Source organism: Zophobas morio, unplaced genomic scaffold (assembly GCF_036711695.1).
Source record: "Zophobas morio isolate AGI-343-1 ecotype UQ-CSIRO unplaced genomic scaffold, CSIRO_AGI_Zmor_V1 ptg000041l, whole genome shotgun sequence".
Classification (NCBI taxonomy): Eukaryota; Metazoa; Arthropoda; class Insecta; order Coleoptera; family Tenebrionidae; genus Zophobas; species Zophobas morio.
In genome coordinates this window covers 1,678,014-1,702,754 of record NW_026972146.1, presented here as the reverse complement: position 1 = coordinate 1,702,754, position 24,741 = coordinate 1,678,014, and the positions used below count along the sequence as shown (strand labels likewise).

At 33.9% G+C, this 24,741-nt stretch overlaps 1 protein-coding gene across 2 annotated transcripts in view; it reads right to left on the bottom strand.

The window, feature by feature from the left end:
• The window catches only part of Jing (jing), a 143,612-nt gene that overhangs the window by 22,402 nt on the left and 96,469 nt on the right, over window positions 1-24,741 (bottom strand). Inside the window, exon 1 of one of the 2 annotated variants that reach the window (XM_064071889.1) lies at window positions 9,936-10,167. The exons of the other annotated variant lie outside the window; for it this stretch is intronic. Within the exon in view, the coding sequence (XP_063927959.1) occupies window positions 9,936-9,973 (38 nt within the window). The 5' untranslated portion in view covers window positions 9,974-10,167. Of the gene's footprint in view, window positions 1-9,935; window positions 10,168-24,741 lie in introns of those variants that run through there. 2 annotated transcript variants of the gene reach the window in all.

Genomic DNA, 24,741 nt, shown 5'->3' with positions numbered 1-24,741 from the left:
TCCATATATTGCCAATCAAAAATTTCCTGATTTATAGCAGTTTCCGTTGAACTCGTCGGCCGAAGAAAAAAAACATCGTGAGCAGTGTCGGCACGCTAAGCATAGCTGTTTGGTCGATGAGGCCGGTGGCCTCTAGGCCGGTGCTGCCACCTGTGTGACGGCTCGCCAATAAATCCAGCTATTAAATCTGGCTATTCATTAAAATAATTACACGGGTTACAGTGTGTGGATTTAATGTCCGTATCGGAGATCTATTATGCGCAAAAAGTGATCGATTTAAATCACGACAATGATGATAATAATTAGGGTTAATGGTCACCGAGAAAGTCCAGCGAGATTATCTTTGTTAAGTCGAAAATTTCGTATGAAATTCGACTTCGGGTTGCCGAGGCTTTGAATGAAAAATTCAGTGAATGGAGTCGGCTTTAAATGAATTATTGGCTGAAACGAAAACGAAATGATTGGAGAGGTTTCAAAAGTAAATCGAACGAAGTGAATGATAACATCGATTATGAGTTCATTAACCATGGACTTAACCCACATTTCTGTAAAAATAGAATAGTGGTGATAAGACGCAGTAGGCGCTGACAAAGACCGCCACAAATCAAATTTAGACACGGGGTCTTCACGTCACGGACTTTCAGGGGGGATGAATAACAGACTTTAAATAAATCAGCTATCAATGTAAATAACAACACGTGCGTCATTATTATCTGCGAAACAAAACTACGTATGTGTAATTTACGTCGAAATAACCGCTTTCTTGAATATCGTTTTTCAACTGAATAAAAAAGTTAATCAACGACGCAACTAAAACCGCTAATACACATTTCCTTTAAAATCATCATGGGAAAACATGAAAAAATATTCTTGCGGTTTTCAATGCACTTTCGAGTACATAATTACTGTTGTAGAGACTAAATTAGATTTTCATGCACTGGTTACCGGCCGGTATACTGAAAAACAATAAAATCCTTTCTTTGTCTGCGACACCTGTGGTCGGTTCTCACGCAGTGTTTGCACTAAAAATTATTACTCCTATTATAAATCGGCGCAGTTCGGCTGCACCACAAACGTCACTAGTTTTTCGTATTTCATAAAAAAAAAAAAAATAAAACAACGTCGTTGCTAAAAATACGCTTCCTCATTGTGAGCTCATCGTGATTTTGTTTTCATATTGATACTAGATCCCACCGCCACCCACTCCCGCCGTATTTAATTTATTTCGGGCGTGAAAGTGTGTGAAGATTATTTATAAAAACTCCAATAATAAAAATACCACCCGATCAATTCAATAAGCTAAAAATACCCGTTTAACTTTCTTTTTCTAAAAATAGCCGCTCTCAACTCCTTTATTTTCTAGAGCAAATAAAATTTGCGCAAAGTTGCAACGGCACAATTACACGCCCGATACCATCAGAGATTACGAGTGTGTGACGTCTGCGCGAACGTGACCCTTATCGACGTCACCTGTTCAATCGCTCGCTTACTTTCACGCGCTTTGACGAAAATCGCGGATTGCTAATTTAAAAAGTCAGTTCTTGTCTACAACATGTTTGATTTTAACACGTGTTCTCAGGTATAAGCTGATAAAACATGCGAACCGCGTTTGTTTTTTTCCTGGCAAAGACACAACAAAAATTCCAGTCGTCCCGTAGGCAAAACGAAATTGCTTGTAAATGATCGAATGTCAAATCAGTATGCAATTATGCAAATTTTATAGTAAACCAGAAAATAAGAGATCGTTTCGATAATACGACCCCTCTTCTAATTATGTTGCGCATAATAAACGTAATCTGGAGGTTTAGCATTTCAACAAGTAGTAAAATGTAATTTATGAAAAGTCGCGTTTGGGTAATTGTGGAGTTTACCTGGAGTTCGGGGAATTTCCTAAATAAATAGTTCCAGGTACTGAACCCCAACCCTCATAAACCAGTACCTGGCTTACTTAAATGCATGGTATTTATGGCGGGTTGGACAAATATTGGCCCGGAGAATCCAAGTGGCAGTTTTAAGCCCCAAGAAAATTTCTCTTTTGCTAGTTCTGGTGGTACTTTGTTGTCTCCTTGCGGTTCCAGATCAATTAAATTTAATGTTATGTTTACGAGTACTCTTAACTCATTAACTTGGGATTCTTTCTGCTGCACTGAGTCACTGTTTGTTGACGCATGCATCTCTACTTTTAATAATATTGTTATTAATATACGAGTTTTCACTGTGTTTCATGGAAGATTAGTTTAAAAATTTCCTTCTACAATTTTATGTCGCTGTGAAGTTAAAGATTGTAATAATTTATTGTTCAACTACCTACTTACAATTTATAATGTTACAACTATCTCGACAAAGATCACAGGTGATTCGTTGCATGTCTCCGATTTTACGAACACACAATTGTAAAATATAAAAACTGAATAAACGAAAAATTAAAAAAAAAAAATTGAAAAAACAAAAAATTAAAAAATGGGAACATTGAACAATCGAAAAATTTTAAAAATCAAGGGACATAAGAACCCAAACGAAAAATTGCAAATCGAAAATTTGAAGAAATGAAAGATTAAAGAACCGAAAAACTGAAACATTGAAAACTCAAGAAATTTCAAACCGAAAATTGCAAAATTTAAAAATTCAGAAATCCAAAAATTCAAAAATTTGGCGTTAAAAATGAAAGTAAAATTGTAAAATTAGGACATTAAAAAATCTAAAAATTGATAAATAAGGAAAATAAGAAAAGAACAACGAAGAATTGATGAAAAATCATGAAACCGAAAAATCTGAAATTGAATAAACAAGAAATTAAAAAAATTAAAGTTCAAAAATCGAACAGATAAAAACCCAAAAATTGCAAATCAAAGACAATAAAAAACGGGATCGAAAAATTGAAGATATGAAAAATTGCAAAATCAAAAAACTGTAACATCCAAAACTGGAAAATAAAAAAACTGAAAATTTTAAAACGAAAACTCGGCCTAAATTTGAAAAAAAAAAAAAATGAAAAATCGGAAAATTGAAAAAATTAACAGATTATAAAATTGAAAAATGAAGAAAACAAAAAACCGAAACGAAAAATTACAAATCGAAAATTTGAAGAAATGAAAAATTAAAAAACCGAAAAACTGAAACATTGAAAACTCAAGAAATTTCAAACCGATTATAAAATATATAAAAATACAGAAATTCCAAAAATTACAAAATTTGGCATTAAATGAGACAAATTGTAAAAATCAGAACATTAAAAAACCGAAAAATTAAAAAATAGGAAAGAAAAACGAAAAATTGAAGATGCAAATTATTATTATTATGTTGGAAAATCGAAAAAATGAAAAATTGAAAAAATTGTAATTAAAGAAACAAAAATGATAAAAGTGGAACATTGCAAAATGGGAAAATTGTAAAAATTAAGAAAACAAAAAACGAAAGGAAAAGTTGCAAACCGGAAATTTGAAGAAATGAAACATTAAGGAACCGAAAAATCAAAAACTGCAATTTCAAACCTAAAATTTGCAAAATCTAATAATTCAAAAATCAAAAATTTGGCATTAAAAGGAAAAATTGTAAAATCGGAACACTGAAAAACCGAAAAATTGAAAAATATAGAAAATAAAAAACCGAAAAGAAAAATTGCAAAATTAAAAAACCGAAAAATCAAAAACTCAAAAGCATAAACTTTGCAAAATCTAAAAATTATGAAAAAAAATGACATTGAGAAGGAAAATTGTAAAATCAGCACACTGAAAAACCGAAAAATTGAAAAATATAAAAATAAAAAACCGAAACGAAAAATTCCATTGAAGATATGTACGAAAAAATGCAAAATCATCCGAAAGTTAGTAAATGAAAAACTGAATTTTAAAATAAAAACTTGAAAAAATGAAACATTGAAAAAAGTGAAATTGAAAAAACAAAAATTATAAAATCGGAACATTGAAAAATCGAAAAATTGTAAAAATAAAAAGAATAAAAAACCTAAAGGAAACATTGCAAATCGAAAATTTGAAGAAATTCTTATTAAAGAACCCAAAAGGTCAAAAATAAAATAGAGAAACCAAGAAACTTTAAATCAAAAAACTGCAAATTCTAAAAATTGAAGAAACAAAAAAATGAAAAAAATGAAAAATTGAAAAATCGCAAATTGGAAAATTACAGAAACGAAAAATTGCAAATCAAAAACCTGAAAAATTAAAAACTGAAAACTCGAGAACGCAAATCGAAAAATTCAATAGTTGGAAAACTGAAAAATTAAACTTTGAAACTTGAAAAATTGACGAAACAAAAAAAAATGAAAAATTTCAAACCGAAAAATAGCAAAATCTGTGTCCTGGGAAGATAAAATTATTAATGAGAAAATTTTTAATTTTTGAGTAGCAAAGTTGCAGAGACCCCAGAAAGTGGAATTTGCTCGCTGCGCTCGCCTTTTAAAGACTTGTTTTTTAAAGTACATAATATGTTTATAGATTACAACAAAATCTAGACAGCTTCGTCGCAATTCTTTCTTAATCTATGACACTAAAGCCGAAAAAAACAAGTTTAAAATGCGAGCGCAGCGGACCTCAGAAAGCGGAATTTGCTCGCTGCGCTCGTCTTTTAAAGATTTGTTTTTTAAAGTAGATAATACGTTCAGAGATTACAACAAAATCTAGACAGCTTCGCCGAGATTCTTTCTTAATCACTTCTGTGAGATTAAAGCTGAAAAAACGAGTTTAAAATGCGAGCGCAGCGAGCACGTTCAGGTGTAATTTAAAAAATATATTTATTGGTGTCCCTGAGAAGCTAAATTATTAAGAACAATTTTTGTGTTAGTAAATGTGAGAAACATTTAAATGTTAATCAAAATTATTCGTTGGTTTTCCCTGAGAAGATAAATTATTGAGAGAATTTTGGTGTCTAAAAAAGTGAATTTTGAAAATGTCTGTAAATACCAAAATCAGAGAGACCTGAACGTGCTCACTGCGCTCGCTTCTAAAGGGTTTTTTTTCTAAATCAATAACTCTAGAGATTTATTATTACGACAAAACCTAGACAGTTTCGCTAAAATTTTTTCTTAGTCTCTTATACGAGACCAAACTGCAAAAAAAGAACGTTCAGAATGCGAGCGCAGCGAGCACGTTCAGGTGTCATTTAAAAATATATACATTGGTGTCCCTGAGAAGCTAAATGATGAAGAACAATTTTTTTGTTATTCAAAAATGGTTGCTTTTTTCACTGTAATTTACCTTTACAGAGAAATATCTAAAATTATTACACTTAAAACTAGAATGCGAGTGCAGCGAGCACATTTAGATGTTTCCTTTCGTCAGTTTTTCAATTTGCAATTTTTCAATTTTACGATATCTCCTCGAGTTCTCATTTTTAAATGTTCCAGTTTTCCCGATTTTCCAATTTTGGACGTTTTGATTTTTGGATTTTGCAGTTTTTCGATTTGAAATTTCACGAGTTTTCAATTTTCAATTTTTTCAGTTTTCTTCAGTTTTTCGAGAAAAAAGTCCAAAATTATTGAATAATAGATTGACTTTATGTTTTTTATTTTAATATCTCGTTCTTTGCGCCAAAAAATTGTTGAAAGAAAACTATGTATATAAAGAAAAAAAAATTAAGCCCCGCCCACCAGCCCCGATCTCAATTGTGATGAGTTTTTCATTCATAAGAAGACAAGGGGCGGAGTTTAATTGTAACCTAATATTTCTCTAGAAAATTTTACCCTTTTAAAAACATATTTCATATGGCAATTTCTTGTAAAGAAAAGAGGATTTTGCAGCTAAACTCCGCCCTTCGGCTCACGATGAATAAAACATTCATCACAATTGAGAAGGGGTGGGTGGGCGGGGCTTATATTTTGTCCATTTTATCTTAATATACAGTCTTTTTTCCCAACAAGAAACTGAAAACTTGTTTAACTTTCGGGTTGTTGAAAAAAGACTGTATATATTAAAAACATAAACAAAAATTAAGCCCCACCCACCCGCCCCTATTTCAATTGTGACGAGTTTTTCATTCGTTGTCACAGCGAGGGGCGCAGCCGAATTACAAAATCGATACTTTCCTACAAAAATTTACCAATTTCATTGAGAAAAAATTTCGCTTCCAAAAAAGTTGCCGAAAAATTCCCAAAAAATGGAAATATAGATTTCGTTGTTCTGGTTCCAAAAACATGGTTCTTTTATGCTTCCTGGGCAAGATTTTTTTGAAAATTGGTGAAAATTTGCCGAAATCTCAATTGCGAAGAGTTTTTCATTCCTACTAACACAAGGGGCGGAGTTTAATTGTAACATATTATTTTTCTAGAAAATTCGACCCTTTTAAAAAGATATTTCATATGGCAATTTCTTCTATAGAAAGGAGGATTTTGCAGCTAAACTCCGCCCTTCGGCCCACGATGAATAAAGCATTCATCACAAATGAGAAGGGGTGGGTGGGCGGGGCTTATATTTTGTCCATTTTATCTTAATATACGAAGTCTTCTTTTCCCAACAAGAAACTGACCACATGATTGACTATCCTGTTATTGAAAGAAAACTGTATATATTAAAAAAAAAAACAAAAATTAAGCCCCACCCACCCGCCTCCATCTCAATTGTGATGAGTTTTTCATTCCTAATCAAACCGAAAGGCGGAGTTTAACTGTAACATCAATATTTCTTTAAAAAACATATTTCATATGGTAATTTCTTGTAGAGAAATGAAGATTTTGTAACTAAACTCCGCCCTTTAGCTTAAGACGAATAAAACATTCATCAGAATTGAGAATGGGTGGGTGGGCGGGGCTTATATTTTGTCCATTTTATCTTACCATACGAAGTCTTTTTTTCCCAACAAGAAACTGACAATATGTTTAACTATCCTGTTATTGAAAGAAAACTCTGTATGTATATTAAAAAAACAAAAAAAAAAAAAACAAAAAAAAACAAAAAAAAAACAAAAACAAAAACAAAAATTAAGCCATTACAGGGAAATCTCGAAAATTATTATATTAAAAACTAGAATGTGAGTGCAGCGAGCACATTATCTGATGTTGATCAAAATATTCCTTGGTTTTCTTTGTTAAGATAATTTCTGAGAGAATTTTACTGTCCAAAAAAATGAATTTTGAAAATGTCTGTAAATACCAAAGTCGGAGAGACCTGAACGTGCTCGCTGCGCTCGCATTCTAAAGGTTTTTTTTTTCTAAATTAATTACTCTAGAGATTTATTATTACGACAAAACCTACAGAGTTTCGCTGAGATTTTTTCGTAATCAGTTCTATGAGACTTAACTGCAAAAAAAGAACGTTCAGAATGCGAGCGCAGCGAGCATGTTCAGGTGTCATTTAAAAATATATACATTAGTGTCCCTGAGAAGCTAAATTATTAAGAACAAATTTTTTTGTTATTAAAAAATGGTTCATTTTTTTCATTGTAATTTACTTTTACACGGAAATCTCTAAAATCATTATGCTAAAAACCAGAATGCGAGTGTAGCGAGCACATTTAGATGTTAATCAAAATTATTCGTTGGTTCTCCCTGAGAAGATAAATTACTGAGAGAATTTTAGTGTATAAAAAAGTGAATTTTGAAAATGTCTGAATACTAAAGTCGGATAGACCCCAACAACCTGAACGTGCTCGCTGCGCTCGCATTTTAATCGTTTTTTTTTTTGCTCTAAATTAATAACTCTAGAGATTTATTATTATGACAAAACCTAGAAAGTTTCGCTGAGATTTTTTCTTGATCAGTTCTAACAGACTTAAAAGTAAAAAAATAACGTTTAGAATGCGAGCGCAGCGAGCACGTTCAGGTGTTATTAAAATTATTTCATTGGTGTCCCCGACAAGCTAAATTATTAAATGTATTTATCGTCTAAAAAAAAGGTGAATAATTGGGAAGATTAAAATTATTTCAGAGAAAAAAGTGACCGTAAACATGTAATTTTTTCAAAAATCGAATATATAGTTACAAAATTTGTAAAATGAGTCTGACGCACGTGTTTCTAATACTACAAGTGAAATGTCAAAAAATGATATGATAATTTTAAAATTGCTGTACTTGGTGTACTGCCAACTTTATTTAGAATTTCACAGCCACCTGCGTCGACAACCATTTTGAAATAAATAAAAATACAATCCTGTTCTTGAAAGAAAACTCTATATATTGAAAAAAAAAAAAAAACAAAAATTAAGCCATTACAGGGAAATCTCGAAAATTATTATACTAAAAACTAGAATGTGAGTGCAGCGAGCACATTTAGATGTTAATCAAAATTATTCGTTGGTTTTCCCTGAGAAGATAAATTACTGAGAGAATTTTAGTGTATAAAAAAGTGAATTTTGAAAATGTCTAAATACTAAAGTCGGAGAGACCCCAACAACCTGAACGTGCTCGCTGCGCTCGCATTCTAATCGGTTTTGTTTCCCTAAATTAATAACTCTAGAGATTTATTATTATGACAAAACCTAGAGAGTTTCCTGAGATTTTTTCTTGATCAGTTCTAACAGACTTAAATGTAAAAAAAGAACGTTCAGAATGCGAGCGCAGCGAGCACGTTCAGGTGTTATTAAAATTATTTCATTGGTGTCCCCGACAAGCTAAATTATTAAATGTATTTATCCTCTAAAAATATGAAATTTTTTAAAAATCGGATATATAGTTACAACGATGCACGTGTTTCTAATACTACAAGTGAAATGTCAAAAAATTATATGATAATTTTAAAATTGCTAACTTGGTGCACTGCCAACTTTATTTAGAGTTTCACAGCCACCTGCGTCGACAACCACTTGGAAATAAATAAAAAATACAATGGAAGTAGACAGGAAAAAAATATATTGGGACAAAATACTAGCAATTTCACCATTTTTAGGTTGTCAGTTTGGTAATAGTCGTCAAAATTGACATTCGAATTTTAAAACTCCACAGACACAGTTACATTTTGAACATTTACGAGGGTCAACATCCAAGTAATTTTTTTCATTGTGCGTTGACTAATGGCGCGAAATTTACACTTTGCTCAAACAACAAAATTTAAACTTGATTCTTTTAAATTAAAAATCTATTTTGCTCAATATATCCTCCAATACCTCGTGGAAGCCTTGTAAGGGTGTATTTTTTAAAATCCAGAAATTTATTATTTATTAGAAATGATCCCAAACAACTTCGCTGAAACTTTTTCTTGAATACTTATGAGACTAAACTTTAAAAAAGAACGTTGAACGCAAGGGTATCGAGCACGTGCAGATTTGATTTAAAAAAATCTGGATGTCTCGACTAAAAACTTAACACGGATTCATAGACTACACATATAGGAGTATGTTATTGTTTAATTTGACAATCGATCGATTTATATTATTGAAAACCCGATTACTTTGTTTTAAGAAGAATAAAATAATTTGGATGACTCGAAATTTGTCAACTCGGCAGTTTAAAAACTTTTTGAAAACAACAGAAGGTTAAATTAAAGGCTATTGATATATTCAATAAAACGTTTTCTTTGTGTTCATCACCCATTTTAAATTCTAAATTTCTAATTTTTTTCAAATTGTCTCTACAGACCACAAATAAAAAAAAACTTTGAAGTGCTGTACAGCGAGGTTGTTTTACTGTGCCACGCCAGCAACCAAATCTCTCGAAAATGTATTAAAAACTGTCTAACTTCGTATAGAAATGAATAGTCCCTTGTCACAATTGTTGTCTGTTTAGTCCACAACCAACCATTTTCGTTACCCCAAACCTCACGTGTCTCTAAACCTCTTCACCTCGCAACTTTCCACCCATCGAATTTTCGCAAATTACGTAAAACCTCACATCTCCGCAAACTTTCCCAGAAGCCACAATCGCCCCACCACTCACAACCAAACGGAAAACTCGTGTTGAACCCGACATTCTTCAGCCGCTGCTTCCCAAAGTAAAAAATGGCGCTCAATCCAAACCCTCACCCTCACCGCCACCTTTTCGCCCATCTAATCACCTTCCAATCTTGTGCAGACACATATTCGGCAACACCATTCCACCTCACAACAGCGCACAATTTTCACGGTGAAACCATTTCCGTCGAGCACGTAGGTTAGAGCCGACCGAACAACAACAACAAACACGTCGAATTCTACTAGCACAGGCCCATTTACAACACACAATAAAATTACGGGAACGAACGCCTGCTCAGTCCCCGCCAGCCACTGCCGGCTCGTCCCGGCCTCGGGTTACCAACTGGGCAATTTCGTAATTGCCGCCGCTGATGGGCTGCGGTGACAATCGCACGCGAGAACTGACATTTGGCGAAACTGCGAGACGACTCCGAGGCCGCAAGACGGAGGAGATGCGAAGAAAGTGGGAGGGACGCACGCCACTGGCGCCGGCCGTTGCCCTGCTTAAACCGGTCTCGCACCCCTACCGTCTGTCTTTTTCCTTCCCTTCCGTCCACGTCCCGACGGCTTCTGTGTGCACTTCATCAGCTGCGCAGGGATGGGCAAGATGGGAATGGTATTGTCGATGGGTGGATTCACCTAGGGGCTGAATTCGACAGATTTTATCGGCGAGGGTGGGAGGGATGCGAGGCGCGAAGAAACGTGTACGAGGACTCCCCTACGAATAAATTTGTAATATCGTTAGCGAAATGTTAGAAAGCGTAAGCTCCTTGTCAGACGTCGGGTCGCTGAAGCGATCTAATTAATGACGGAGTTCTTCAAGGGCGACTTCTGGAACCTCGTACTTTCACGATAGGCACGAACGACATAATAACAACAAAACTGCGGCGTTTTTAAGTTAAAAAAAAATTGATTAGAGGAATATTTCCTGAATGTTTAAAATGAGCACTTCTCCGCGACTGTTGCCTGAAAGGCACAAAGGCTCTATGAATCAGAAACAGAAACAGAAAGTATTGTATATGTAAGTACACATACCAAAATTAATACAGGTTTGAAGTAACAAATTCATTTTAAAGCGATTTTTCCGATTTCTATGCGAGTTTCAACAATATTGACTCAAGTTGACGTTTACCATTCTCGTTATCTCCCACTGAATGTATTTTAAGTTGTAATTAATGTATCGTCATAGTCCGTACTTTCTAATTATCACTGACGTCGCGTTATCAAGATAACCCCCTGTAAATCTTGTTCACCTTATTGACCTTACCGAACGAATGAAACGAAATTATTTCGGGACGCTGCTCAATAAAATAAGACGTATTTTTGGAAAACTTGACCAATTTTTGGAATTTTTTCAAAATTTGGAACTTCAAAATTAGACAATTCAAGTGTTATAAAGTTTAGAGTCTGAAAATTAAAAGCTAATGGGACGTATGTACAAGTCAGATTTTGTTTTGCTGTCGCTTGCGATGTTGCCACAACAATTTTTTTATTAAGGATGCTAAAGATCAAAGTTGGACAGAGGTTCGAAGTATTTGACGTTTTTAATCACAAACATCAGCTTAGAAGAGGATTCAAAAACAAAAAAGGCCAAAGGAGAGTTTTTGATTTTTTGAAAAAAAAAATTAGGTCCGGTTTTTAACGTCCCTTTTACTCTAAGAATAAAAAAATCCCCTTGTTTTTTAGTTTTTATTGGAGAATTTAGGAAAACTGCGTAGAGGCCAAGTGTATTTTTGTTTTAATATGTGACAGAATCTCAGAGTTCTTCGCGTATTTTTTTTTAAGAATTTTTAATAATCTTAGGGCTGCAAGTGTTTTTAATATGTAAAATAATTTTACTGGTCCCTTGTGTTTTATTTTCCGAAGAACTTGAAAAAGCCTGGAGGACTCCTGGCGATTCTATTTTGAAAAAGTTTGAAAGAATCTTAGAATTCCCTTTCCTTTATTTTTGAAAGAATTTGAAAAAATCTTGTGTTCTCTGTGATTTGTTTAAAAAAAATCTCGGGGACCCTTGGGGTTTCCATTTTGAAAAGTTAAACGAATCTTCAGAATCCCTTGTTTTAGTTTTGAAGGAATTTGAAAAAATATCTTGAATTTGTGTTTTGTTTTTGAAAGAATTTGAAAGAATCTTGGTCCCTTTGGTGCCTTTTTTTAATATATGAAAGAATTTTAGGAGCTAGGGTTTTTTTCTAACGATTTGAAACATGTTCGGGGCCTCCGGGAGTTTTTATTTTGAAAACATTTAAAAGAATCTTCAGAATTCCTTGTTCTATTTTTGAAGGAATCTGAAAAAAATCACCGGGATTTGATTTTATTATTATTTTTTTAGAGAGTTTGAAAGAATCTTCAGAATCCTTTGTATTATTTTAGAAATAATTTTAAAAATTTTCGGGGTTCCTGTGTTGTGTGTTTGAAAGAATCTTAGAATTCCCTTGTGCTTTATTTTTTAGACAATTTGAAAGTTTCGGAGACAATTGGCGTTTTTATTTTGAAATGTTTAAAAGAATCTTCAGAATCCCGTTTCATTTTTGAAAGAATTTGAAAAAAATCTCCGGAATTTGTGTTTTGTTTTTGAAAGAATTTGAAAGAATCTTGGGGCTCTTTGGTGCTTTATTTTTATATGTGAAAGAATTTTAGGAGTTAGTGTTTTTTTTTTCAAGGATCTGAAAAATCCTCGGGAACTTTGGCGTTTCTATTTTGAAAAGATTTAAAAGAATCTTCAGAATCCCCTGTTTCATTTTTGAAAGAATTTGAAAAAATCTAGTGGATTTCTGTGATTTGTTTTTGGAAAACATCTCGGGAAACCTTGGCGTTTCTATTTTGAAAAAGTTAAACGAATCTTCAGAATCCCTTGTTTTATTTTTGAAAGAATTTTAGGAGTTAGTATTTTTTTTCCAAGAACCTCAAAGATTGTCGGGAACTTTGGCGTTTTTATTTTGAAAAGACTTAAAAGAGTCTTCAGAATTCCTTGTTTTACTTTTGAAAGAATCAGAAAAGATCAAGTGGATTTTTGTTTTTTTTTAGAGTTTGAAAGAATTTTGAGATTTTTTAGTGCCTTTTGTTTAATATGTGAAAGAATGTTAGGAGTCCCTTGTGCTTTATTTTTCGAAGAATTCGAAAAAAGCCTCGGGAGCCTTTGGTGTTTTTATTTTTTTAAAAGTTTGAAAGAATCTTCAGAATCCTTCGTATTATTTTTGAAATAATTTAAAAAATCTCGGGGATTCCGTGTTGTGTGTTTGAAAGAACCTTAGAATTCTCTTGTGCTTTATTTTTTAGAGAATTTGAAAAAGTCTCGGGCGCTTTTATTTTGAAATGTTTAAAAGAATTTTCAGAATCCCGTTTCATTTTTGAAAGAATTTGTAAAAAATCTAGTGGATTTCTGTGATTTGTTTTTGAAAAACATCTCGGGAAACCTTGGCGTTTCTATTTTGAAAAAGTTAAACGAATCTTCAGAATCCCTTGTTTTATTTTTGAAAGAATTTTAGGAGTTAGTATTTTTTTTCCAAGGACCTGAAAGATTCTCGGGAACTTTGGCGTTCCTATTTTGAAAAGATTTAAAAGAATCTTCAGAATTCCTTTTGTTACTTTTGAAAGAATCGCAAAAAATCAAAGAGGTTTTCTGGTTTTTCTTTACGAATTTTGAGATTTTTTAGTGTTTTTTTTTTTAATATGTGAAAGAATTTTATGAAAGTCCCTTGTGGTTTATTTTTCTAAGAATTCGAAAAAAGCCTCGGGAACCCTTGGTGTTTCTATTTTTTGAAAAGTTTGAAAGAATCTTCAGAATCCTTCGTATTTTTTTGAAATAATTTAAAAAATCTCGGGGATTCCTGTGTTGTGTGTTTGAAAGAATCTTAGAATTCCCTTGTGCTTCATTTTCGGAAAAATTTTAAAAAGCCTCGAGGACCACTGGCGCCTTTATTTTGAAATGTTTAAAAGAATCTTCAGAATCTTCTGTTTCATTGTTGAAAGAATTTGAAAAAATCTCGTGGATTTCTGCGATTTGTTTTTGAAAAAAAAATCTTGGGAAACCTTGGCGTTTCTATTTTGAAAAAGTTAAACAAATCTTCAGAATCCCTTGTTTCATTTTTGAAAGAATCTGAAAGATTCTTGGGGCTCTTTGATGTCTTTTTTAATATGTGAAAAAATTTTAGGAATTGGTGTTTTTTCTCGGAAACTTTGGCGTTTCTATTTTGAAAAAATTTAAAAGGATCTTTAGAATTACTTATTTTACTTTTGAAAGATTCTGAAAAATTCACGGGGATTTGTTTTTTTTTTGAAAGTTTGAAAGAAACTTAGGGTTCTTTGAGGTCTTTTTTTATATGTGAAAGAATTTTAGGAGTCCCTTGTGCTTTATTTTTAGAAGAATTCGAAAAAAGCCTCGGGAACCCTTGATGTTTTTATTTTTTAAAAAGTTTGAAAGAATCTTCAGAATCCTTTTTGAAAGAATTTGAAAACATTTCAGTCATTGTTTTTGAAACAGTTTACAAAATCTTAGAGCTTTTTTTAATGTGAAAGAGTCTAAGGAGTCTCTTGTGTTTTATTTCTGAAAGAATTCGAAAAAGCTTCGGAGATCATTGACGATTTTATTTTGAAAAAGTTTAGAAGAATCTTCAGACTCCTTTGTTTAGTTTTTGAAAGAATTTGAAGAAATCTCAGGATTCCTGTGTTCGGTTTTTGAAAAAATCTCGTAGACCCCTGGTATTTAGTTTTTTAAAAAATCTAAAAAATCTTGGAGCCCTTAGTGCCCTTTTGTAATATACGAAATAGTAATTTAGGATTCCCTTGAGTTTTATTCTTCGAATAACTTACAAAAAATCTCGGGAATCCTTGGAGTTTTTACATATTTTGAAAAAGTTTAAAAGAATTCTCAAAATCCTTTGCATTATTTTTGAAAGAATTTGAAAAAAATCGCCGATTGTTTTTGGAAGAGTTTAAAAGAATATTAGAGCTTCTTCGCGTTTTTTTTAATGTTTTAGTTCTGAAAGAATTCGAAAAAACCTCAAAGATTACAGACATGAAAAAGTTTCAAATAATGTTCAAAACCCTTTGTTTAGTTTTTTAAAAAATTTGTTGAAATCTGGGGGATTCCACTGTAGTGTTTTTGAAAAAAAAAAAATGTTTCTGAGAGTGTTTGTAAGAATCTTGAACCTTTTTTAATATCTGAAAGAATTTTTGGAGTCCCTTGTGTTTTATTTCTGACAGAATTCGAAAAAGCCTCGGGAATCACTGACATTTTTATTTCGAAAAAGTTTAAAGGAATCTTCAGAATCCTTTGCTTTATTTTTGGAAAGAATATGAAAAGATTTTGAGGATTCCTGTGTTCTGTTTTTGAAAAGATCTCGGGGACCCCTATTATATTGGAAAAAATTTGAAAAAATCTTGAGGTTCTTGTTTTCGGTTTTGATAGAATTTAAAAGAATCTCAACGTCCTCAAGTGTCTTTTTAATATGGGAAAAAATTTTAGGAGCTTCTTATTTCTGTTTTTGAAAGAATCCGAAAAAATCTCTAAGACTTTCAATGTTTTGTTTTGAAAGAGTTGAAAGAATCTTGAGGCTTTTTTGTCTCTTTTCTTAAAAATAATTAAAAGGATCTTAGACGACATTTGAGTTTTGTTTTGAAAGCTTGGTATTTGGTTTTGAAAGAATTAGAAACAATTCTGGCAGTTCTTCGATTCTTTTTTCACAATTCACAAAAGAAAATTTTATAATTCAGCTAAAAAGCTGCTATAGAGGCGAGGAAAGTCCTTTCTAAATTAGACCCATTTTAATACTTTAGACTGTGGTAGACCAGAATCTGATTATAATGTATAAATATTTGACCCACTTCTGCTCACGAGAGCCATTTGTTAATCTGAGCCTACTCTAACCTTTGATTTCTAGTATAAAAAATTTTGACCTCTCGGCCATCACAAAAGCAATAATTATTGGAGTCATAAATAATTTCCTGGGTCACTGGACGAAAATAAGTGGAAAATTTCATTAATGTCAGGCATTGCGAAATAAAAACGTCCACAACCCCCGCTCATTAGTCATTACGCATCACCGTGACTAAAAACACTTTATACACCGTATACACCCAAAAACTCTTTTTCCATCCGACCATCGCCTCTCAAGGCCAGCCCCGCTTTTTGTGCTTTAAACCGCATTCGACCATTTCCAGCGACCCATCCGGCGCCGTCACTGCTCTCTTCACTTTTCCCAATGAATGAGAGCCCAGAATCTCGAACCCATAAACCGGTTTCCATCCGCACGCCCATAAATCGCGCGATACGCATCGAACAAACTTTTCCAACTTCATACCAAAACCCCATTATGCAAAACGCACGTAATTACCGTGCGAACGTAAACAATGACAACCATTTAAAATTCAAGCAAACTTCCTGCCCGGCTTCTTGGGCCGCTCGCGGATCGAGGTACTGACCGCACCGACGCGCGATTGTCAATTACGACCCGTAATGACGACAAGTGCGGTCACGTGACGGCGACATCCAACCGGAAGTGCGTGGGAGGAAGCAGCGTTACCGTAACGAGGGCGTGGCCCCGGTACGCACACAGACGTAATAAATTGAATGTAACGTGGATGGTGCACAGAGGCGGCGCCGACACAGATCGCGTTTTTTTTCTTGATCGCTCATTGCTTTTACGGCTGTGTCGTCATCGAAGAGGAATAAATCATCGAGATGAATAAGTCATGGGAGATGGAGTGACGTTCGGTTGTTACGGATGGGCGATAAAGGGAAAAGTTGTAGTGTCATGTAAATGGAGGAGCGATGGGCGAAATGGATTTTTCTTGTGGGAGTCGGGCGGGTGGGCGGAGTGGCGGTGGGAGGAGGATTTTTGGGCGAGGGAGAAATGCGGGTGATAAATACAGCGGCGGGCAAAAGGTGCTGATAGGAAGCGCAAAAATAGCGGGAAACGGGATTTATATGCGATCAGACAACGAAAACGGAAGGTTAAGGGGCGCTTACACGTGTCAGAACCGCACAATCAAAGCGAAACGCTTCGAAAATAGTACGAGAGGACCGGAAATACTTCGCACGATTCTTACAATATAAACATAAACAATATAAATTTGTAACGGTCGAAACATATCTCAAGCTATGAATAGATATCCAGTTTCACGGTGAATCACAAGATATTGTAAATATTGACGACATTTTTTTACATTTCAGATTACTTGATGGAAAATTTCACACTATAAATCACGACTGCCGGTCCACACAACACTGAATTACGACTATCGACTTACAATCAGCGATAAGAAATTTTCACTGTGTTACTGGATGTTACGGTTGAGTGATAAAGGAAAAAGTGTGAAGTAAATTGAAGAGTGATGGGCCAAATGAATTTTTGTTGTGGGAGTTTTTCGGGGTAGGTGGACGGACATGGCGAATGGGGGGCGGAATTTTTAAATGCGGGGTGGGGGTGGTTTAGTAGGAGATAAATGCGGGTGATAAATACACCGAATACAATTAATTAAAATGGTGATGATATCTAAGATTAAAATGGTAAATGTTCCTATGTTAAAGCATTTTAGTAAAAAATATATCAAGAATGCGAGCGTAGCGAGCACGTTGCGGTGTCACTAAAAATGGTCTGCCGTTTCCATCTGTCTGTATTCATCTTTATTATACATATAATCTCCGAAATTACTGAACCGATTGTTGTCAAATTTTGTATATATGTTAGAAATATCATATATATAATGATAAAATAAGAACTATAATGTTCATGACATTTTCTTCGTTTGTGGTTTAACTAATAATTTTAGTCCTCTGTTTTGAGAAGACAAACTCATTCATATCATATTCATCACAATTGAGATTGGGTGGGTGGGTGGGGCTTAATCTTTTTTTTTTAATATAGATATAGAATTTTCCTTTAACAACAGGATAGCTAAACATGTTTTCAGTTTTTTCTTGGGAAAACAAGACTTCGTATATTAAGAAAATTTGGACAAAATATAAGCCCCGCCCACCCACCCCTTCTCAATTGTGATGAATGCTTTCTGCACCATGAGCTGGAGGGCGGAGTTTAGCTGCAAAATCCTCTTTTCTCTACAAGAAATTGCCACATGAAATATGTTTTTAAGAGGGTGGAATTTTTTAAAGAAATGTTGATGTTACAATTAAACTCCGCCCTTCGGTCTGATTAGGAATGAAAAACTCATCATAATTGAGATCGGGGCGGGTGGGATTAGCTTAATTTTCGTTTTTTTTTTAATCTATAGAGTTTTCTTTCAACAACAGGATACTTAAACATATCATCAGTTTCTTGTTGGGAAAAGGAGACTTCGAATATTAAGAAAAAAATGGACCAAACGTAAGCCCCGCCCACCCACCCCTTCTCAATTGTGATGAATGCTTTATGCATCGTGAGCTGAAGGGCGGAGTTTAGTTCCAAAATCCTCATTTCTCTACAAGAAATTACCATATGAAATGTTTTTAAAAGGGTAGAATTTTTTTAGAGAAGTGTTGGTGGAAAAACATATTTCATATGAAAATTTCTTGTGGAGAAATGAGGATTTTGCAATTAAACTCCGCCCTTCGGGGTGATTAGGAATGAAAAATTCATCAGAATTGAGATTGGGCGGGTGGGTGGGGCTTAATTTTTTTGTTTTTTTTTTTTAATATTTAGAGTTTTCTTTCAATAACAGAATAGTTAAACATGTTGTCAGTTTCTTGTTGGGAAAAGAAGACTTCGTATATTAAGATAAAATGTACAAAATATAAGCCCCGCCCACCCACCCCTTCTCAAATGTGATGAATGCTTGATGCACCATGAGCTGGAGGGCGGAGTTTGGCTGCAGAATCCTCTTTTCTCTACAAAAAATTGACATATGAAATATGTTTTTAAAAGAGTAAATTTTAATTAAACTCCGCCCCTTGGCTTCTTAGGAATGAAAAACTCATCACAATTGAGATCGGGGCGGGTGGGTGGGACTTAATTTTTTTTTCTTTATATACATAGTTTTCTTTCAACAATTTTTTGGTGCAAAGAACGAGATATTAAAATAAAAAACAAAAAGTCAATCTAATCTATTATTCAATAATTTTGGACTTTTTCCTCGAAAAACTGAAGAAATGAAAAACTGAAAAATCTAAAAATTTGAAAAGTGAAAACTCGTGAAATCTCAAATCGAAAAACTGCAAAATCTAAAAATCAAAACGTCCAAAACTTGGAAAATCCGAAAACTGGAAAATTTAAAAATGAAAACTCGAGGAGATATCGCAAAATTGAAAAATTGCAAATTGAAAAACTGACGAAACGAAAAATTGAAAAAAAGTGAAATTGAAAAATCAAAAAATTATAAAATCGCAACGTAAAAATAAAGAAAATAAAAACGAAAAATTGCAAATGGAAAAATTAAAAATTAAATTTAAATTTCAAAACTCGAAAAAATGAAGGAACAAAAAAAATTAAGTCAAATAAACTGCGGGAACGTTATTTACGCCACTGCGCTTCAGGGGCGAGGGAAGTTCTATTTTTTTATAACATGCGAAAGAATCTTAGGAGTTCCTTGTGTTGTATTTTTCGGAAAATTTGAAAAAGTCTCCGAGACCACTGGCGTTTTTATTTTGAAAAACGTGAAAAGAATCTTAAGAATCCTTTGTTCTATTTTTGAAAGAATTTGGAAAAAATCTCAGGGATTCCCGGGTTTTGTTAAAAAAAAGGTCTGGGACCTTTGCTATCTTGTTTTTGAAAGTGTTTGAGTCTTTTTTTTTAATAAGTATGTGAAATATTCTTTGGGGAAAATTTGAAAGAGCCTCAGGGACCCATAGTCTTTTAATTTTGAAAATATGTAGTTAAAAGAATCTTGTTCTATTTTTGCGAAAGATTGAAAAAATCTCAGGGATTCTTGGGTTTTGTTAAAAAAAATGTTTGCGACTCCTGTTGCCAATTGAGATCGGGGCGGGTGGGTGGGGCTTAATATTTGTTTTTATTAATATACATATATACTTTTCTTTCAAAAACAGAATAGCTAAATATGTTGCCAGTTTCTTGTTGGGAAAAGAAGACTTCATATATTAAGAACAAATGGACCAAATATAAGCCCCGCCCACCCACCCCTTCTCAATTGTGATGAATGCTTTATGCACCATGAGCTGGAGGGCGGAGTTTAGCTGCAGAATCTTCTTTTCTCTACAAAAAATTGCCATATGAAATATGTTTTTAAAAGAGTAAATTTTAATTAAACTCCGCCCCTTGTTTTCTTAGGAATGAAAAACTCATCACAATTGAGATCGGGGCGGGTGGGTGGGGCTTAATTTTTTTTCTTTATATACATAGTTTTCTTTCAACAATTTTTGGCGCAAAGAACGAGACATTAAAATAAAAAGCATAAAGTCAATCTAATCTATTATTCAATAATTTTGGACTTTTTCTCGAAAAACTGAAAAATCTAAAAATTGGAAAATTGAAAACTCGTGAAATTTCAAATCGAAAAATTGCAAAATCTAAAAATCAAAACGTCCAAAAGTTGGATAATCGGAAAACTGGAAAATTTATAAATGAAAACTCGAGGAGATGTCGTAAAATTGAAAAACTGACGAAACGAAAAATTCAAAAAAGTGAAATCGAAAAACAAGAAATTATAAAATCGGAACATTGAAAAATTGTAAAAATAAAGAAAATAAAAAACCGAAACGAAAAGTTGCAAATGGAAAAATTAAAAATTGAAAACTCGAGAAACTCAAATCGAAAAATTGCAAAATCTAGAAATTGAAAAGTTGAAAAATTGTAAAATTAAATTTAAACTTCAAAACTCGATAAAATGAAGGAACAACAAAAAATGAAAATTGAAGAAAAAAATAAAGTCAAATAAGCTGCGGGAACGTTATTTGCGCCACTGCACTTCAGGGGCGAGGGAAGTTCTGTTGAAATAACCTTCGAACAATTTTTTTAATATGTGAAAAAATCTTAATAGTTCCTTGTGTTTTATTTTTCGGAAAATTTGAAAAAATCTCCGGGACCACTGGCGTTTTTATTTTGAAAAACGTAAAAGAATCTCCAAAATCTTTGTTCTATTTTCGAAAAAATTTGAAAAAATTTCAGGGATTCCTGAATTTTGTTAAAAAAAAAGTCTGGCACTCCTGTTGTCTTGTTTTTGAAAGTGTTTGGAAGAATCTTAGGGCTTCTTAGAGTATTTTTTAATAAGATGTGAAAGATTCTTTGGGGAAAATTTGGAAAAGCCTGGGGGACCCCTGGCCTTTTTATTTTAAAAATATGTAGATAACAGAATCTTCATAATCCTTTGTTCTATTTTTGAAAAATTTTTAAAATATCTCAGGTATTCTTGGGTTTTGTTAAAAAAAAAATGTTTGGGACTCCTGCTACCAACGAAAATCGGGGCGGGTGGGTGGGGTTTAATATATATATATATTTTTTAATATATAATTTTTTTTCAAGAACAGGATAGTTATACATGTCTTCAGTGTCTTGTTGGGAAAAAAATACTTCGTATATTAAGAAAAAATGGACAAAATATATAATAAAATTGAAAATGGAAAAATTAAAATTGAAAGCTCGAGAAGGTAAAATGGAAAAATTGCAAAATCTAGAAATTGAATTTAAAAGTTGAAAAATTAAATTTAAACTTCAAAACTCCAAAAAACGAAGGAACCAAAAAATGAAAAACTGACTTTATACTTTATAGAGGTTATTAGAAAACAAAAATCGGAAAAAAATATATTTTTTCAGAGAAGTGGGATTTATTTGGCTGCACTTCAGGGGCGAGGGAAGGTCTGTTTAAATAATCTTCGACCAATTTTTAATATGTGAAAGATTCTTAGGAGTTCCTTGTATTTTATTTTTCGGAAAATTTGGAAAAGCCTCCGGGACCCTTGGCGTTTTTATTTTGAAAAACGTGAAAAGAATCTTCATCGTTCTACTGATTTTTGAAAGAATTTAAAAAAATCTCAGGGACTCCTGGGTTTTGTTGAAAATGTCTGGGACCTTTGCTATCTTGTTTTTCAAAGTGTTTGAAAAAATCTCAGGACCCCTTGGTATTTTTTTTAATATGTGAAAAAATCTTAGGGAGTATTGGTCTAAAGTTAAGATGACGTCATCAATTTCTTTGGAGAGTGTAAACGAATAAATTTTGAATATTATACTATTATTATTATTAATTACCATGCTTAGGATAACCTCAAAACCAGTTTTAAAGTTGCCTTACAATTAAATTTTTTTTGTAAAAATTGTAAAATGAAAAAAGAGAATAATTTCGTTCCATTTAAAAACGCTAGATGACGTCACCCGCCACCCATCCATCAATCCACAAAGCTTTCACAAAACCGCGCTATCTTCATACTTTTCCTCCGTTTCGCCGGACCTCGAACTACCTACGGACCGCTCGGATTTCGCTAAATCCCCTCGGGCAGCCCAACACCACGAGTCCCCCGCGCATTCCGAAATCCCGGCTCGTGACGCCCCGACGTGACCAAGCGCGTTTTTTACTTTTCCGTACGTAATTAATGCTCTTCCTGCTCGCTCTGCCAACGTCTGGTGGTTCCATTACCATAAAGGCGAACCGAATAAATTTGATGGTAGCGGCGATAAATCGGGCCGAAATCGTCGATTTCAGGGGTCGCTGGTTCGCCCGTCCCGGCGAAGTGTCGCGCTCGATCTGCACCTGGTGCATGACGGTCCCATGGCGCAGGTCCCATGATGGATCCACTAACCCACAAAGTGCATCGGGCGCGTCGACGAGGTGAATGCGCCGGGCCAAGGTCGCGAGTTCGGCAAAGCACTGCTACCTGCGGGAAAAAATCTCGGAGATTCCGACTAGAGATCAGGCGGGCGGACACGAGGCGAAATCGAGGCTCGGGGAAAATGAGCGGAAATTATTCCTCGATTCTCGCTGAGAAATCACCAACAACTCAAATTGAATTAAAAAATAATATATGTATATAATAATAATAATAAACAAAGATTATCCTTCCCACGTGTCCGGGACCCAGGCCCCCGCGCCCGGATGACCTTGCCGCCCCTCCATTCTTAAAAATTCGAACCCATCATCACCTGTCCGAAATACCGTCGTCTCGCCGTCGTGCACGTGAACCTCCCCGAGAACAAAAATGGAAAAGAAGAAAGAAAGGAGTGCGCGTAGGCAGCGGAAATGTGCCCATTATGAGGCATCAGCACGTGCCCTGCCGAAAACGGCTGGATGCTCAAACCGCAAGTCGCGCCATAAAAAACTCCATCGACATCCATCAGCGAATGCCATTAATTAACATTCGAAAACATCTGGACGATTTGCATACGGAATATCGGGCGAAAGGAAGGACGCTGGCTTTGTCCGAAATTCGCTCCTTCGGAAATGACGGTGGGTTCGGCAGGTAGTGACTTGAATGAAGTGGGTGAATTTATCGAGCAGGTACCGAGACAATTTGACGAGTTGGACCTTCGGATGTGGGGATCCAGATGCAATGCCCAAATTTGGGGCAAGAGTGGTCGGCGACGATATTTGGGTACTACAAAAGTCATGGCTACAGTAAAAATTAAAATGTTGAAATTTAATTGATAGTAGTGGTTTTGGACAGGTTTTGCGACAACGTAATTCTCGAGAAACAAACAAATAACAAAAAATGTTTGTCTCCGGAATTAAACACATATCTGAAAATTCACGAACTAACAACGCAAAATGATCAAAAAGTGAAACCTTGAGTCACCTGTGGTTATTTTTGCCGCTATTTTATTGCCCACTGGAACCATTCTTCTGGGAAACCGCGATCTGACACCTGCTAAAAATGTAATAAATCAGAGAATTTCATTTCAGGAGAAAAAATGAACATGCAAAGGGCAACCTGAAATATGCACGTTGGTTACGTTCAACTTTTAGAGAAAACTCGGCTCCGAGTGGTCAATTCATAATCTGAGCGCACTTGATCAATAAAAAAAAATGGTGTAAAGAATTTATACAGTACTTCAAGGTCAGGTTCGGTCAGGTCAGATTTAACAACATATTACATTGCATTGCTGTCTGTCCGGATGTTTATGACACAGATAATCAACGAAACTACTGGATCGATTGTTGTCAAATTTTATATGTGTATTAGGAATCTCGTGTAGATGATAAAACATTCACGAAAAAAAAACAATAAGATGCCGTCATTTCCAAAATTTATATAATAATAATAATAATGTTTATATATAGCAGCATTTGTGTTTTATAGATTCGTGTCGAAATTTTGGCTTAGATATCCAGTTTTATCGAAAAAAATCAACATTGCATAACATTTTCCAATTTAACGTCCAAATTCTTGAGAAAAAAATGAAAGTTGTATGACATCTTACAATTTTTTTCGATTTTTCCAATAATTGGTTCTTCAAATTTTCGATACCTCGACTTTCAAATTTCGAGTTTTCGATATGTCCATTTTTCGAATTTTCAATTGTTTTTTTCGTTCACCCGATTTTTGAATTTTTACATTTTTCGAATTTTCGATTTTAGAATTTTCGATTGTTGGACTTTCGATATTTCGTATTTTATTTTTCGATTCCTAGATTTCTGGAAATCTCAATTTTAGATTTTCGAATTTTCGATTTCCCACTTTGTCGGATTTTCGTTTTTTCGATTTTTTTTGGTTTTTGAGAATTTCCGTCTTTTCAATTTTCGATTTTTCCAAGATTTGCTTAATCGAATTTTCGATTTTCGATAGTCGAATTTTCGATTTTCGAATTTTTACGTCGGTGTTTAGATTTTTCGGATTTTCGTTGTTTAGAATATTTGATTCATGGAATTTTCGATTTTCATATATTTGAATTTTTGAATTTATTTCCTTTTCGATTACCCGATTTTTTTATCAATTTTTAGATTTTTCGAATTTTCTAGTTTTTTACTTTCCGATTTTAGAATTTTTCCATTTTTCGATTTTAGAATTTTTGATTTTTCCATATTTCGTTTTCTATA